Source organism: Alligator mississippiensis, chromosome 11 (assembly GCF_030867095.1).
Source record: "Alligator mississippiensis isolate rAllMis1 chromosome 11, rAllMis1, whole genome shotgun sequence".
Taxonomy (NCBI): domain Eukaryota; kingdom Metazoa; phylum Chordata; order Crocodylia; family Alligatoridae; genus Alligator; species Alligator mississippiensis.
The window spans coordinates 26,087,239-26,105,157 of record NC_081834.1 but is presented as its reverse complement, the minus strand read 5'-3'; the positions used below and the strand labels follow the sequence as shown (position 1 = coordinate 26,105,157).

Below are 17,919 nucleotides of genomic sequence, written 5' to 3'. Positions count from 1 at the left end.
CCCTGTGCTCCTGCCATCTCGCCCTGGGCCCTTGCCAGCCCTGGCCCTGGGGCACTGGTGCAGGCCCCACGCTCCCACCCAGCTGTTGCTGTGCTCCCACTCACTGCTTCGCCTGCCACTGCTGCAACCATTACCTTTTCCCTCCCGCTGCTGCCACTTCTCCCCACCTGCCCGCCTGCCAGATGCTCTGGCACCCCATGATTCCCGGCTGCATCACCAGGACCACATGATACAGCAGGAGACACCCCAGCCCTGAGGACTGGGGCAATCACTGGCAGTCCTCTTCCCCCCCCCCGCCCCTTAGCTAACTTGCATGAGGGCAGGGGAACAGCCCCAAAGTCACCAGGCCAAAAGCCTCTGCTAGGCAAAGGCTAGGTTGGGGGCTGGGGGGAAGGATGGGGCAGGGCAAGCCTTGCTGCTGTAGCTGCTGGGTGCTGCTGCCCTTACGTCCTGCCACAGGCTCCCCCTAGGTCCTGCGGCCATTGGCACCTTGTCATCTTTAACAGGTAGCCAGGGACAAATAATAATTAGTTTTGACCACCCTCACTGTAAACACAGCAGCATTTATTAGTTTCCTGTGGTCTAACAGGCTGCAAGTGTAGACACTGACACTTTACTTTGGAGCTAATTAGGGAACTGCAGTAAACGTCTCATGTAGATGCACCCAGTACCATATATTCCACTTTGGAATTTAAAGTTCTGCATTGCAGCCTTTTGAACAGCTGATGTCATAAAAGCAATCAGCTAACCTTATCAACTAACAAACAGATTATTATAATAGCTCTTCTAATGCTCTTTGTCAACATATTTTGTGGATTCTTCTATGGTGGCATTTTGCTGAATACTTCCAAATCACCTGTACATCTTGTTATTAGTGCTATAGAAAAAAGTAGCATTTTTGCTTTGTTAACTGTAAGCAGCTAAGGTTTCAATCAACCCTTCTCTAAAAATATACAAATTATACACATATAAAAAAATATATACATTTCAGCAGATTATATAACTGCTGAAATAATTTTACCCACTTAAATTACTGTGGGAAGGGGAAAAAATCTACTATGTTAGGCCTTTCCAGATATTTTTTTTTCCTCAAGAACACCCACTGTGTTAACAAATGAAGGGTAACATCTCCTCCTCATCTCCAGTGATCTAGCATTTTGGAGCACAACAGAATGTTAAGAAGCATAAGGAAATGTTTGGTGCCAGTGACTCAGTGGCTACTGTATGTGTACAAGGGTTCTCCAGCTAGTAGATAAAAATAAACATATATCCATGTTATTTTCTGTGTAATCCTCAAAACCCTAAGAAATGAGTAAGCAATATCATCATCCTCTTTACACAGGCAAACCAGTTAAATGATTTGTCTAAAAATCTCACTGGAAGGATGCTCCAGAACTTGGGACCGTCTATCTCAGTAGTTCTATCTGCATATTGCATTCACTCTCTGAAAGTACAGACATCAACTGTAAAGACTGAGAAAAAATGGAGTGGGGAAGGGATAAGCAAAGAGAGCTTGAGTGCTGTAGGTTCAACTGCATGGTCAGCTCCAAAAAGGAATGTAAGAGCCCCCTGGACTTCGATATAATCCTTTTCTACAGTGGCCATGTCCAGATGTGCATGGATGTTTGGTTCCCCAGGAAACACACATGCCATGCATGCTCTGATGCACAGCAAGTTACCCCAGGTGGTGTAGGGGAGGCTGGCCCCAGCAGCTTTACCTTGGGTCCTGGGGACCTCTTGGGGCTGCAGCAGCAGCAATCCTGCCATATGGAGCCTGGCCAGCAGCAGAGTGTGACACCGGCAGCCAGGCACATGCTGCCATCGCTTGCACCACTCCACATTTTTTTTTCCACGGATTTTTGTGACCCCTGGATGTCCAGGGGTCAAAAATCCCTCCACACTGCTCCCTTACATGCCTGCGGTGCCACATACTGCTGCACGTTTCATTTTTCTCCACACTGCCCCCTTGCAGTGTGGAAAACAACGGAACATGCAGTATATGGCCACATACTGTACTTGTCTGGATGCGGCCAGTAAGATAAACACAATGATTACCAAGTTTATTTCAGGTTGAGGTACAGCAACATAGAGGGAAGAAGCTTCCTGGGGCTTCTTTCTGATATACATACAGAAAAACAGTTCTCAGAGCAAAGAAATTTCAAAAGCCCTGGGGGTCCTAAGCAAGGTTAAGAAAATATACGTCACAACCTAATTTTTGTATAGCTTAAGCAATATGACCTTCCACACAAAAGTTACCTGGATTTTAAAGTGACTGTTAACAGTTATCCAGACAGGCAATGTCAAGTAGTATCCACAGCACATATATTAAAAAACACTGTTATATATTTGGTATGTACAAACAGAAACACAATAGACACTAATGCATACTTTTCAAAAGTTTGATTGCTAAGAGTGCTGGGAAGATTATAAATAAGATAAATTTTTCTTTAGTGAAATGCAGCAAAAGTATAATAATAAACAAAGGTTAAGACTTCAAGGATATGTGTTTTGAATGTTTGCTACTACAGTAGTAGACACAGATTATTATATGCAGACAAAATTTTACTCTATATACCTACAGAACTCAGTTTTGTTTTGTTTTAAAGTACTTGCACAAAAGAGATTTTTTCAATACCTCCCTCACTTACTAGTTAAAAGGTGCTAATGCTGCATGGTTAAATTAGCATGAATTATTAAAATGAAAACCTATTTATGATCATTGCTACAGTATAACTTAGAAGTATAGAAGACAATAGTGTTAGGCTGCAAGTAAGTCATGCATTTATTTTTCACTGAATCATTTTAAGGAAACATCTTCCTTCTTACACAGTTACATTTGATTTTAAAATGAATCTCTCCAGCTCTGAGTAATTAAAGAAAAGCACATGCTGCTTTTCACTTAAGGTTCCAAACAAACAAAGCTGTGTATGTCGGCCATCTGCTATAATCAGGCATATACACAATTTTGCATATGTGGCCTACTCTAGATGCCAGGCTGGTTGGTTTGTTTTTGATTCATTAAAACAGGAGTGACTGCTTTTAAAAGAACAGATTAGGTTTACAAAAAACAAAAATCTAAATGCTACTCCATGCATAAATGTATTTTAAGCCTATATTATCACAAGTAAAACTTAAGACTACTATCATTAAAAATATTAGAGAAATATTTTTCTACTTTTTCCTTTTGTGAGCTAGATTGCAACTAACTAGTTTTACCTGCTGTAAAAAAAAAAAAAAATAGCGATTTCTTTTTTTTATACCAGAAACTGATTATAAAAACACAATCCATATGCACTTCCTGAACAATTACCTTGAAGTTACTTATGTCTTTTTTAAAAACAATTAGATTTCTTTAAAATAAAATGTACACTTAATTGTAACAGAACTCAGCATGCTAACTGAAGAGCTTAATACAAATCTTTGAAAACTCAGGTGTATTTGGTAATCAGATATTCTGTCCATTGGTAAGGATGAGGAAATGAGTAGTTGCATTACCTTTTCTACTGCAGTAAGCTGTTGCTGTAACCCTTCGCTTTTCCTGTTTGCTTCCTCTGACAGTATTTTGTACTTTTCAATTTGAGACTGATGTACACCAACTGTTCGTTGCAATCTAGAGCGCTCCTCTTCAGTATCTTTAAGCTGAGAATTTAAATTCTGATTTTCATCATCCTGTTGAGCAATTAGCAGTTTTAGACAATACTGAATGCTTTCAAAAAGTATTTTGATTTGCAATGCTCATTTTTCTACAACTTAATTTGAAGAAGTTGCCAGTAAGAATTTCTTGCAAGTGGTTTGATTTTAAAAACTTTTCCATCACCTAATAATTACCAGTAGACCTCCCAACTGTGTGCAATACACAACACCTAAGCTAACAAAATAATTAAAAACAAAACAAATATACAGAACTTTTGGGTTGAGTAATGCAATTCCCAAGCCATTATTCCCAAGTGGAGAAAAATGCAATTAAGCATCTATGGACATATGCAAAAATTATAAAATCCAGTGCCATCAGAAGACTTTGTCCAGACTTCTACTCCACAGAAACCTCTCCCTTACTCCCAGGCCCAGATAAGCCAGAGAAAACGTATGGACTTTGCAGCATGTCCTGAAAATCATAGTATATGTGTTATGAGGAAGAACAAGGGCAGAAAAATATGTTTCAGTGTTCCATTACTGAAAATGATCTGCCAGCAAGTCTCGTGTCTGAAGGAACTAAGGCAACTCCACAATCTCAGTTGATCACAATTATGATGGCAAGAGGTACTCTTCAAAGTAGACACAGCCCACATCATTTAAGGTTTTACAGCTCAAACATTCATTTAAATAGCACCTGAAAATAGACTAACAGACTGAACAGAACATGAAATCCATGTGTACAATGCTCTCAGTTTAAAACACCACTGCAAAAAGTTTGCATCAACTTCAAACTCTGCTTTAGGGTGCAGTTTCAGATATTGAGTGTTGTATTAAATCTAATCTTAAAATGAACATGGAATGTTGAATAACAGATTTATTTTGTTTTTAGAACAGATGTCTCCCTTTTAACTACTCTTTCTTACCTAAGTTAGAATCTAAGCATATCTAAGCATAGAATCTGATAATTTAAAACTCCATTTGGATTTTTTAAAATAAGGTATATCTTTCTATATCCTTAGATTAAACACTAAACATACATGAATCAAACTCTATGCTCTGGCTTCTTAAGAGAAAAAATAGTTGCATAGAAGCCTATATCCTAAATAACAGAAAATGTAGAAACAAAACCACCCCTCCATGAATCCTAGTATAGAGTAATTTACATATTTTATGTATGGGGAGCACTGTCAGTCTCTGCATAGTAGGAACACTTCATTCTTACCTTTTTACTGCACTCACACACTACATTATCTAGCTCCTCCTGCATAACACGCAGCTTTGCCTTCAGAAATCTGATCTGGGCTTCTGTGAATATAATCAATCGGAGTTCAGACTCTCAGGCTGAACAATTCTATGATGTGATTCAACCAAAGAAAATCATCTATAAAACAGGACCAAGTTAGAAACAAATCGTTTTCATCTCTCTACTATATTTACTCCAATCCAAGATGAGGCTTCCTCCCACCAGTAAACATGGTGGGGGATAGGACCCTTGTTTTAGATTCAAGTACTGGCCTGGGGCAAGCAGTAACTCAGTTCCAGCTTCTACCCCAGGCTGGTGACCATGTGGCATGGGAGGGGGTATATGGCAAGGCGAGTGCAGGGAGAGACCATGTGGTGCAGGCGGGGTGGTGTACCATGCAGGGGGGAGTGCTTCTGGGACCCCTGGACCATGTACCATGCAGGTGGGGGTATACCACAGGAGGGGGGAGTGCTCCAGCTACACCATGCAACCCAACCCTGCTGCTACTTACCTTCTGTTCTGGCTCCTGCTGGAGCTGGAGCTGCTGCCACTCCTACCTCACTTGGCCAAGCCAGGGCCACCACCATTGCTGACTGCCCAGGAAAAGGAGAAGAGATGCAGCAGAAGGTAAGCTGCAACGGGGTACGGAGGCAGGCATAGGAAGGGGTACAGGTGGTAGGAGGAAACATGAGGGGGGGGCAAGCACAGGCACAAGGGCCAGGCACTGAGGATGACAGGAATCTCAAGTAAAGGGGGGCTAGATGTGTGGGAGTCAGGGAACACATGGCAAAGAGGCAGGAACAGACAACAGGAGGCAGAAGGCAGGAGGGCTCATGGTTAGGGGAAAGGCAGAGGAAACACGGAATGGGCAAGGGCCAGGGAGGGAAGACAGGGTGGGAAAGAGGTAAGGGACAGGGGTCTGGCCCCTTGCCCCTGCTGTTGCTTTCCCCACCAAAGCCATGGGAGGCATGACTTTAAGACAGGCCTCCACTAATTATAAATTCAAAGTCATCTTGGATTCAGGTAGATATAGTAATTGTATGCAGAAATTACACAATACTTACTATTTAATACAATTTTGTAACTAAAGCCAACTCCCAACCCCTAACCAATTTCAAAATAAAACTTATACATAAGTATCTTAGTCTTGGACCCTCTTGGCATTTATATATGTGCTTGCACAGCAAGCCCGGTGCAAAAAGTCTGGTGCTGCAGCACATGCATTTGAATAAATGGTAAAATGCACATCAGCACTGAGAAAATGGCAGTGGCGTGCTTTTGAACTAAAACACATTGAAAGTGTTTTAGTTCAAAAGTGCACTGCCACCATTTGCTCAGCACTGACGTGCATTTAGCTGTTTACAGAAATCCATGTGATACAACGTCAGGTGTGTCAGCTTGCGCGTGGAGCAGACTCAATTAATCGAGTCTGCTCCGCTGTGCCAGATCTCTGCATCGGAGCAGACAAATGTATGTGTATAAATGCCCTCTAAGTTTTGGGCACCATTCCCACACCAGACACTGTGGAGTTGCTGGCTTGCATTGTATGTTTTGGCAGTACCTCTTTCTAAATGGAAGAGTCAAACTCCACCTATGACACCTAGCATCAACTAGCTCTCATAAACAGAAATTTTAAAAAGTAAAGTCTGAGGAGTTTTTGGTTACTTATTGTGAAATTCAGCCTTACCTATGCATTAAAGCTTGGGCAGTAACTTTTTCAGGGTTGGGTGGCAGACCTGTACACTGCTCCACACCCCAGTTATGGATGCTAGTCAAGCTGATGGACTGGATGAGAAGTTACCATCATTCCAAGCTGTTTACATACGGTTTTCAGTCCTCTGGCAATTTGGTGAATCTATCTTTGGACAATTTATGAATTCTGCTTGATAGTGGGATCTCACTGTATATCAGGATTGGCCTGCAAATGCCATCTAGGGACTTGTTTGTGTTCTCTGTTGTTTTGCCTCCTCACAGAGGCACATGAATCCATTATAATGTAGCAGCCATGAACAAACAGAGAGCTAACATCCAGTGTTTCAAGTTTGAACAAGGAAGGGAGGTGATGATAACTAATAAATAACCTAGTTAGAACATTTTCAAAGACTAAGTTCTATCATCCAGGACACATTCAGAAGTGTCCTCCAACTGAATGCTGATGACTACTGAAATGCAGCAATCAGTCTAAGGCATATAGCACAGGTCTGGTTAAGGAATCAATATTTAATGCTCAGAGTTACTGATATAGAAAGCTACAATTTTGTCAGAGCAGTGATGGAGTGTAACAGTGATCTGTCCCATTAAGAAGGAGTACCCTGCCCTGTTAAGGACATTCAGCTATGTGGTATTCTGGTAATGAGGGAATGCCCAACTGGAAGTTTAAAACCCCACAGGAGAGAGCAGAAGGGAAGCCAGCTGCAAGTGAACAGCTTGCAAGGAGAAACCAGGCTGCTGTGCTGGGAAAAAGCCACAGTGGAAAGTGGCTTTTCTTCTAATGTCCAGAAAGGACAGAGGATTTGGGTCTGTCTTCTTTCTGTTGTCAGAGACTGATGTTTGTTTGCTGGGAATTGAACTGCCTGAGCAGAGCTAACTGGCCTGCAAAATGGAGCAAGATAAAGGACCCACTTACATGGAGGTAATGGAAACCACAAATCTGAAGAAACTCCATGACTGCTCATACAGCCTGCAACTCAGAGAGGAGACCACAGAGGATCATTGGAGATGTAGTCCATCTAGGGATGTCACCCTACAGTAGAAAATGGAGGGCAGTAATGCCCCCAACTACAGCTCTCATGAGGTGGTGCACCTCCATCAAACAATGTACAGCAAAAGCTGTGTTAACCAGCACCTTACAAGTCAGTACGCTCTGTTAATCAACATGCCAGCTTGCAAGGGAAAAGTGAAACCGGAAGTGCCCACCATGGCACTTCTGGTTTCATGGAGCCCCCACGACCCAGGAGAAAGTAACCTGCACTGCCAAGCCCCCACGGCCTGGGGCATAGCAAACTGTGCAGGTCCCCCCTCCCTGTCCCTCAGGGCCCATGGGAGGGGCGGCAACGCGGCAGGAGGATTGGCAACACCCCAGATGTGGTGGGACAGGTGGTGGCCTGAACAGGCAAAGACACCTGTTTGGGCCACTCAGTTATCCGGCGTATTTTGTTATCCGGCACCCTCCATTCCCCATGGGTGCCGGATAACAAAGCTTTTACTGTACTCAGTAAGATTATTGTTTAACTGGTTTAAACTTGCATCAACTATGCATGGTAACTTCTCTGTGAATATAACTTTTCATCCTTCACATCTGCTATGAAATTTACTAAAATTTACCATAACAAAGTCATAACCTTATTGATACAAATGCCTTGTCCCATTGCTAGACATTGAATTAACTCCTTTCTTTAGTCTGAATGTACAAGATATGGTTCTAACATTCTCCAAAATATATTTATGTTTGAGTTTGGGAAACATACTTCTAGCTTGTATCATATCACAGCCCAGCCAAAAAGGCAGATGTTCATCATTCCTTTAGCTTCACTTACAAAAGGCTGCAATCCCCTCTCATGTCCTATTTCTAGGACCAACATAAAATCACCATTTAGTATATGGAAGGATCCAATAGCTCCTCATTTCAGCACGGTGGCCAAAACATTACTTCATTTAAGCCACTTATCCAAGATCCACAGGATGGATCTGATGAAAGGATTTGCCCTAAAGGCAGAAGCTGTGTAAAGCTTTAAAGCTTATCTTCTGGAAATACAAGCTTAAAACTAAATCCTCACCTTGGCTATTTATTTGCAACTCTCAGGATAGTCAATAATGATATTTTAATTTGTAAGTTTGTCACAAAGCACCTTGCATGCCATCCTTCTAGAAAAGGATGGTGCATGGCTGAATAGTAAAGGTAAGAGAGATTTCGTGCAATTGAAATGCAACCCATTCAGCCCATATTAGTTTATTTGTGACCTATATTATCCTGAAGTAAAACACAAAAGACAGAATCCCTCTTTTCTGCCCTTTCCCTTAAAACTGGGCATAATTTAAGAATAAAAGAACTTCCTCCTAAAATCCTTTTAGGAATGAGATCACATTATTCAGAAATCCTATTTTAATAGTAAGGAAGCATAAAGAAAAGGACATACATGGGAGACAACCTACCCACTCCGATTTTACTTCCTACACTTGGAAGAATATCGTCATCTAAATTATCAGGCAGGTTTCCTTCCTCCAATTTTCCTTCGATTTTGCTAATTGTTTTTGCGAGGGAAAAATCTGCATAGTCTTCTGGGATTGCAACATCATCAGCAGCTTGTATTTCAATGTTTCTTAATTTTTCACTAAAAATCCACAGAAAGAAATTTTTATATTTTTTATAATACAAAAAATCATCAGAATATTGAAACTGCCAGTCATATCTGTAAGTGTCCATAACACTGTAAGTAGTCCTTTACTTCACTTTTTTACATTAGTACTAAAGATATAATGATGCCAAGTTTCTTCACTTCTACCAAAAATATCTTTACTGTATTCAAAATATTCAAGAACTGATAGGAAAAAAATATCCTGTACTATACTGTGGAACATAGGGTGTCTTTACACGTGCTTCTGGCAGGGTGGGGGGAAGAGGGGTTCTTTAATTAGACAGACTCCAAGAGCAGCTCTTTAATTAAAGCGCCTGCAGTGTCTCATGTATTCAGCGTCCTGTGCTTCAAAATGGTGGTGGGGACATTTTAACTAAAGCTTGTTTGACAAGTTTTAATTAAAGCACCCCCACCACCATTTTGAAGCATGAGGATGCTGAATACACAGGGTGTAGAGGCTGCTGGAGCATGCTAATTAACACACTCCAGCAGACTTGATTAATTGCGTCTGCTCCAACACACTTCTTACAGTGTATCAGAGCAGCATCCTTGTATGTCTGCAGGCACCCTTCATGGCTAATTCAGAGTAAAAGACAAATAAAACCCTTTCATTCAAATTCTACATAACAACAGTATTGAACATCTGTGTTTTTAGTGACAGAAGACTGCCATGGCTGTGATCATTTAGTCTTGAAAAGAGGAGGAAGGCCCTCCTTAGGATATCTTAAATTGCAACTATGGCTGAATAAAAAGGAAAGTTAGTTTCATCTGCCTTAAATTGGTCGTCATCAGGGATCCTGGTTTTCTGTTTAAAAATCCCAATTTTTTCTGATTAAACCCCCAAAATCCACATTTTTTCCACGATTATAATGAAATGCCACCATATATATAGGTATCAGTTGAACAAAATGTTTTATTAATATATTTACTTTTTTAAGCAATTTAGAAGCTTACTGGTACCTCAATCATTATAATAAAATAAATTCTAAATACCTACATATTTTGGCATTTGATTTTGATTATTTTATCATGAAAATCCCCCTGCCCCCCCAGCTACTTTGTGGTACTGAGCAGCCCTGATATGCCAATGCCCTGCCCCTGCCCCTGACTCCCAAACCACAACCCCCCCTACCCTGCCAGTGCCCCTCACTCCTGACCCCACAGCCCCTTGGCCCTACTGATGCCCCTCACTCCCAACCCACAGTCCTCCACCTGCACTGGTGCCCCTCACTCCCTGGTTCTGGGATGGGGCCAGAGCCAGACCACAGCTGCTACCTGCCCCCTGTTGCCTCATACTTGATTGTAAGATAAGGAGCTATTTTTCCCATGTTAAATTGGGGGGGGAACCTTGCCTTCTAATTTGAATAAATATGGTATCAGTTTTATTCTTCCACTGCTTAAAATATTACTTGTCACTCCCTTTCTAAGTTTTGTACTGTGCCATTACCACTTTACATGGAGAATAAGGATAATGGACTAATTTCTTTCCTAGTCTTTTAAAGCAACTGGGACAATTTTCAATTTTCTTTTCTTTCTCATCTCCCCCCCAGCTTCTTTGTGGCTCATTTGATTGTGATTGTATGAAAGCTGAATTGAAGAAATGAGCATTACACATTGCTCTGAAAGCAGCAGGATATAGAAGGCAACCTTATCATGGTAATCTCCTTCAACAGTGAGTTCCAAAGACTATACTCCCTTGTACCCCTTCACTGGTTACCCTGCAACAGAGCACTACTCTGAAACTTCTCATCATGTGAAAAATGGCACTTAATTTTGTCCCATTTTGGCCTCCTGCTTGTTTTGAACGCAAGATTCACCAATATACCACTATAATTAGCATGTTAAAATATGTGAATAGATCCTTCTGAGACCCTACAGGCCTTACTTTTCCCCTTATCTGCTTTAGTGACTCTAATTTGCACTATTCAAGTGTGAGCACCCAAGATGCCTCTAGTAACCTTGCTTCTTAGCATGTTCAAGTACAGTTCTAGTCTTTGTTTACTGAGCCACAGAATTTAAATCGCACTCTGACAAAGTTCTTGGCCTTAAATTTGCAGTAAACCATAGAGTACTGCTGTGGTGCTGAACATGGACATTCCCTTAAGATTTCAAGTTGCTTTATGCAGGCAAGTGCAAACTAAATATAAAAAAAGTCACTTCAGAAGAGGTTCCAACATTAAACATTCTTGTATCAAATTGTGTGAGACTTGTTAATAGATACAGAAACAGCAATCAAAATGCTTAGGATTTCATTAGCAGAAGATGGAAATCAGAATGTACAAATGACTTACCTCAAAGTTGTTCTCCTTTCCTTACTTCCAGAGTGTGATCTGTTCCGAGCTGTAGGCATGGGACTAGATTTCTTCTTGTTTGGTTGCTAGGAAATTTTTTTTCATAAATACACTCCTGACTAATAAAAAACACTACATTTTTCTAGCACAGCTATTTTGCCATTTTCTTGTCTTTGGACTCAGACAGTTACACAAATACTTTAAATAGTAAGATTTTTTTTTTAAATGCATCTAAGGAGCATGAAAGAGCACAGTATTTTTCACCCAATTTGTTCATGATTTTATTGCTATCATATGTGCAAGTCTGGTATCTGAGTGGGCAAATGACTACAAGCCTAAATAGCTATTTGTACACACAACTGCCTTGCACAAACAATTCTATTAAAAATAAGTACAAAAGGGACACAAATATTAAAAACCTGTTAACATACAGTCTGTCATTGTTAATGTACTACACCTAAATCAGTAATGTTACTTAGCCTAGGCTTTTAGGTTGTATTTGTCACATACTGTCTCTTTACTTCTAAAGCATCTTTCAACTAACAGAATACACTGCTGTTGACTGAGATAATCTCTCCTTTTAAATAAAATCATCAATGAAAGTTGTACAAATCTAGTTTTTCTAGGTCCATATTTTATGATTAACTTATTTAATTTGGGAGTAAGCCTTGAAAATTAAGCTTCTCCAAAAACAACTTTCTTTATTGTGTTTTGTTTTGGTTGGGAGGGGGTAATAGACCCCCCCCCACACTGTAGAAACCTTAACTGAATCCCTAAAAGGAGGCAGTATAATTAGTTAAAAAGGATACTAAGTCTGTCAACTTGTTCCTAAGCTTGCGTATCTTTTCCCCCCTTTCATATATATTATTTTGCCCATTATTTTCTTTCAAAAGAGGACTTTAATTGAAAAATGACAATAGCATTACCATTAATGTAACACTGAGATAAGATTAAAAATACAGACAAAATTTCTACAAAGGCAAAAGGTAAGGCACCTTAGAGGCTAAGTGACTTAAAGAGACATCAGCTCTCATAAGCAATAACCTACTTTGTCAGATGCTAGACAAACATTCTTAGCATCTATCTCATAAAGTAGGTTATTGCCTTCAAAAGCTTGTACCCGTCTCAAACATTAGTAGCTAAGTTGCCACCCTGTCCTACCTTCTGCCTGACTTCAAACTAAGGTGGCTAATCACCTCTGTACAAAGGAAGAAAAATACAGAGTTCCATATTTTAATGGTTTACAACTTAATCTGAAACTCGTGAAGTGCCTGAAACACATTTATGACTGAATACTTCAGTTGTGTAGTGGGACTGTTTAACAGAGGAGGTAAGTAAGTCATAGAAGTTAAATGATCGATAAAAGACCACCTTGAAAGTCAGTTGCAAAGCAAAAATAGAAACAAAGTGGTCCTCTTTCCAGATTTTCTCTAAACACCATACAGATATTCTCATACAAGACCTAGGTACGGATACCATTTTTGAGCCTATACTATCTAGCAATTATATTAAAAGAGAAAAATTGACAGAGACAATTCTATATCAGTACCTTAATGTGTACAAGTGTAAGAGTTGGCTCTTCAGGAAAAAGCACATTTCTGCAGACAAAAATAAATGAAAGTAAACTCCTAAAAATCCTAAATGACCCATGATATTTTATTCTGGTATTGTGTGTGTGTGTGTGTGTGTGTGTACGTACACACACACACACAGAGGACAAAAATAGATAACATTAAATAAAATATAATAAACTCCTGACAAACTGAATTTTTACTAAGCTGAGTTCCCACTGAGAACTAAGTGGAATTTGGAAAATATAGATTCATTGAAATGTGAAGCTTTTCATGGAGTATATTGATTTTAACAAAGTTTCCATTGGAAAGATTCTTGGACCCTTTGGAATGTTTAATCCAAGCTTCATAAATTATTTATATAAATTAATTAATACCTGAACACTGTAGATGAGCACTGTAATAGGTCTATTCTACCAATGAGAAAAATAAGGCACCAAATTTAAGTGACCAATGAAAAGCCATTTGGCAAGTCAGTGGCAAAACAAGAATAGAATCCCAAAGATCCTGACTTCTCAAGCAGCTAGATATACATGGCACTCACCTGGTATGTGAAAAACCCAGATTCAAGGCTTTACTCTGTCATTCTCCTTTATCTCTAGTGAGTACCCTAAAAACCTATTTTAGGTTGGGCCTCTTCCACTGGAGCCATTTCATTTTTTATAGATAAAGTTTCATCCAAGAAAGGGTTTGAATCTAGTTTCCAAAAACCTGGGTGCCCTAATCACTTGGCTATAGAGTATGTCTTTCCCTGGCCCACTTAATATTTAATTATTTAGACAAAGTGGGACATCTCAGACAGGAGAAACTGAGAGTACTCCAGTAAAACAGCCAATGGCTTGGTTGGTAGGGCACTCAGTTGGACCATGGACCATATGATTTTGTTCCCATTATGATTCTTTTTTTTTTCAAGATCAAAAGCCATTGCCAGATCTTCAAGAAAAAGGAAATCATGACCACATCTACCCGTCACCCTATGGTGCACTGCAGCGACACAGTGATCATAGTTTCATAGGGTGACGTGTAGATATGGTCATGATTTCCTTTTTCTTGAAGATCTGGCAATGGCTTTTGATCTTGAAAAAAAAGAATCATAATGGGAACAAAATTATGTGGTCCATGGCCCAACTGAGTGCCCTACCAACCAAGCCACTGGCTTTTTTACTGGAGTACTCTCAGTTTCTCCTGTCTGAGATGTCCCACTTTGTCTAAATAATTAAACAGGGGTCTACACATGATTAGTAGCTATGATGCCATACTGGTGCGCTCCCCCAGTATAGAACACCACTATGGTAACATAGCAGTGAAATTTAACTGTGTGCTGTGTACGCATGGCACAATAACTGCCCATACTGCACAGTGCCATAGCAATGCTGTAGCCATACAGCGACATGTAGACACGCCCCATGTCTACATTACTGTCAAGACTCTATAAAATCCTTGTTAGTTTATTGAAGTTGGCTTTTTTAATAGATAATTATTGTTACAGATGAATGGTCCAGAGTGAGATGTATCTATTTTCCACACAAAAAGACATTTATCTTCTACTTGCAATTGTTTCAAATGAAGGAGGGTTATGTTTTATACCATACTTTTTATCATTAACAAAAGGTTTGAGCAAAAATTTAGCTCTGTTCTTATCCTTCTACTTCTAATCCAGACAATAATAGGTCTCTATGCACATCCTACTTGAATAGGAACTGCATATACATTCAAAACTACCAAAGGGAATTATCTGCACGGTATGCCAGATACTGTTAATCCAAGAAATTAAAGAACCCTTCTGAACATGGCTTTCCAATGTAAGACTATAATTTATTTTAAAAGCTCTGATCTGACTATCTTTCTAAACATGATGCCAGTATCAAATGGTCAGGGTGGGGGCAACAGGCATTCAAAAACAGATTAGCAGTTTTTGTTTTTCTGTCCTGTTTTCCCTCACAACTCCCATCCTATTGGCTAGCTATAATCATATGCAGAAGAGTAAAATCCATGCCCTTCTCCAGGGCTGTTGCAAGAAATACTCCATTACACAGTGCTTGTGAAGATTAAAATACAACAGTACTGTTTTCTAAAAAACAAGGACATTACTTTTACCAGCATGTGTATTTCTTCTTGGGCATTCTAAACAAATATTAAGTTTGCTAATCAATCTTAAAAGGACCCTTCAAACTCCCCTGTTTACCTGCCACCCCATTCTTTAAATTTTCAGGCAGTGACAACTCTACAAATCATTCAGAAAGTAAAATTTAAATGCATGAACCTAAAAAAGGTTCTCAGCTTGGTTGATAGACTGGTGTGGTCAAATCAAGACTGTAGCTGACATTTAATGATCGCTTCCCTGCATGTAAACATAAGATGCGCGTGCATGAGCAAATCCTTTGTGTTCACTAATCCTATTCAAACCCTGTAGTGTATCTGTTCATGCACGCGCATGCTCAGTCCCCACCCTTGTATGCCTGGCTATCCCTTGAAAAGTAAAAGTACTATAAACAAAAGCTTATCCTGTAATCTAAGAGCTGCTTTGTTTCTATATGTAAAATATTGATAATTTAAGGAAAGTCTATGCAATAAAATACTAAGATGATTCTGGAAATAGCTTGAAAAAAAGAAAAATGCATGTAGGCTCATTTTAACTATTCTCCCTCACCCTATTTTCTTTCTGACTGTTCTGTCACCTTTTCTCACTCTCTTTTTTTCTGTTAAAAACTCACATTTAAAAGAATGACCACCATCAAAAATAAAGGCCTGCACCCTCATAATGATTTTCTAGTGCTGCATTTGCCCTTCAACTTTGAATGTGTTTCCCCCCCGCAAGAGAATCACCTGTTTTGAAAAGTACAATTTGAAGACACATTTATTTAAAGTAGAATAGATTATCAGCCTGGAATAATAACTGTCTCTAAAGCCTAGCTTTCAGAGTATAAATATCAATGCCTAGCTTTTAAAATATCAATAGTTTTTAAGCCTTTCACTTCTGCATGGGGTTCTCTCTTTCAGTTAAACATTTAATGGAGCATATATAGTGGTTGCTTTAACTGGGGAGGGGACATTAATTAGCTATGTAACAGGTATCGGCTGTGTCTTAGGTCACAGCTTCAGTATGTTCCCTCATGCCTTTTACTGATATATAGCCCTAGACAGTGCTAGGAAGCAGTAGCTATTGAAGTTGGGGAGTACAGGAACCAGGCTCTACCTTGGTGTTGCACACAGGCACAAAATATACGGGAAAAGCTCCTTGAGGTCCTACCTACATTGCAAGCAGTCTCATCATGTGTAAGGTTAAAACAGTATTCTTTAGTCATCTTTGGAAATTTGAATTTACTCGTAACTCATTTAGTAGATCTAGCTCTTAAACTTTTTTTATTAGGGCAGCAATTGCATCTACTTCTATACACATCCTAGCACAAAGCCCTAATCCTAATTGAAATCTGAAGGTGCTAAAAAAAAAAAAAAAGTAGGATTACTGGTTTATTGATGTTTTCCTAACTCTTTCAACTCTTAATTTTTCCTCACAAATAGTCACTACCAAAGTTGTCATGTTATGATGGTTTCTTATAGTTATGTTGCTTAACAACTACAACTATGAAACTAGTCTGAGAACTATTAAATGAATACTTGCTCTAACTTTAAAGATCCATACCACAGGGCAGAAGACTAAAACCTGGTTTCACAATTAAGAGTTACCTGAATATTTCCTTCCCACCCCCGATCAACACAATTAGGCTGACAAGTGTTTTATTACAAACACAGCTATACTGGCAAAGTCCTTTGCTTGTTTAAGCAGCATCTCCACTACTGGGATTTGCTGGTAAATATCTAAGTACATCCATGCTGGCAGCCCCTTTCAAGTCTAAAGAAGACCTAACTTCTTGCTTTATTCACATGCCCATGCAGATTAAAACTAAGTAATCACTGAAAGCAAACTCTCAACCAAGTGCCATGAAAAATTAATTAAAAAATCGGAGCTCAATATGAAGTTTGTGTGACACTGAATTCAAGATCAATAGCAATTTAAACTTGGAATCTGATCAGCTTGGGATTTTTTGATACACCGTCTCTAATGTATTTTAAATCCAAATACTATTTCCAGTTACTCCAGTGATTTTTTGGCATTTGCCCAATGGAGCAATTATATACACAGAAATGTTATTAGTAAACTCTGTACCAGCTGATTTTAATATATCAGCCAAAGGTGAATTCTAGTTTATAATGCCAGTTGCTGTAATGCATAACATCCAAATTCCAGAGGGTGATACCTAGATGTCTCTAAGTTTCTGGGTGAACATATCCAGTCCCAAATGTACCAAGGCCATGCCAGGTGTCCTCTAAATAATCCATAATAGCCAAATTTTTTGTTAATTAAATTGGCTTGGAACTGGGGTGCCCAATTTGAGGCATGGATGTGTGGCATCTACATGTGTGAGCACTACAGTAGATCAGGGAGGGGATGGCCAGTACAATAACAGATATGACATGAAGCAGAAAGCAAAATAGCAGACTGAGCAGAGAGCACAAGACTAGGAAGACAAAGCAAAGCAGCAGATTGGACAAGGGAAGGGGATTAGAGTGGCAATCGGGAACAGTGTGGGGGTAATTTGTGGCATGCCTGCCTAAAAGGTTGGCCTCCACTGGGTTAGAACATCTGCTGCTAAATCATAACATGTTCCAAACAAACTCAGTAAATTTGCGTTGTGTTCTTACAGACACCAATCAACACTGCCTAGCAGATTATTTATAATATTTTCAGCTTGAGCACCAAAGAAGTAACATTATATTGCGCATCAGTATGCTTACTTAGACATCAAGTACTTTCTACTCCA

The 17,919-nt window shown here is 39.6% G+C and overlaps 1 protein-coding gene across 4 annotated transcripts in view; it reads right to left on the bottom strand.

The window, feature by feature from the left end:
- The window catches only part of TEX9 (testis expressed 9), a 35,503-nt gene that overhangs the window by 12,928 nt on the left and 4,656 nt on the right, over nucleotides 1-17,919 (bottom strand). For 2 of the 4 annotated variants that reach the window (XM_019477850.2, XM_059714698.1), the window contains exons 4-8: nucleotides 13,075-13,123; nucleotides 11,526-11,611; nucleotides 9,032-9,210; nucleotides 4,859-4,941; nucleotides 3,496-3,669 (exon numbers count right to left, since the gene is read on the bottom strand). In XM_019477850.2, coding sequence (XP_019333395.2) covers nucleotides 3,496-3,669; nucleotides 4,859-4,941; nucleotides 9,032-9,210; nucleotides 11,526-11,611; nucleotides 13,075-13,123 — 571 coding nt within the window. The remainder of the gene's footprint in view (nucleotides 1-3,495; nucleotides 3,670-4,858; nucleotides 4,942-9,031; nucleotides 9,211-11,525; nucleotides 11,612-13,074; nucleotides 13,124-17,919) is intronic. The other 2 variants (XM_059714699.1, XM_059714697.1) reach the window with 2 other exon arrangements.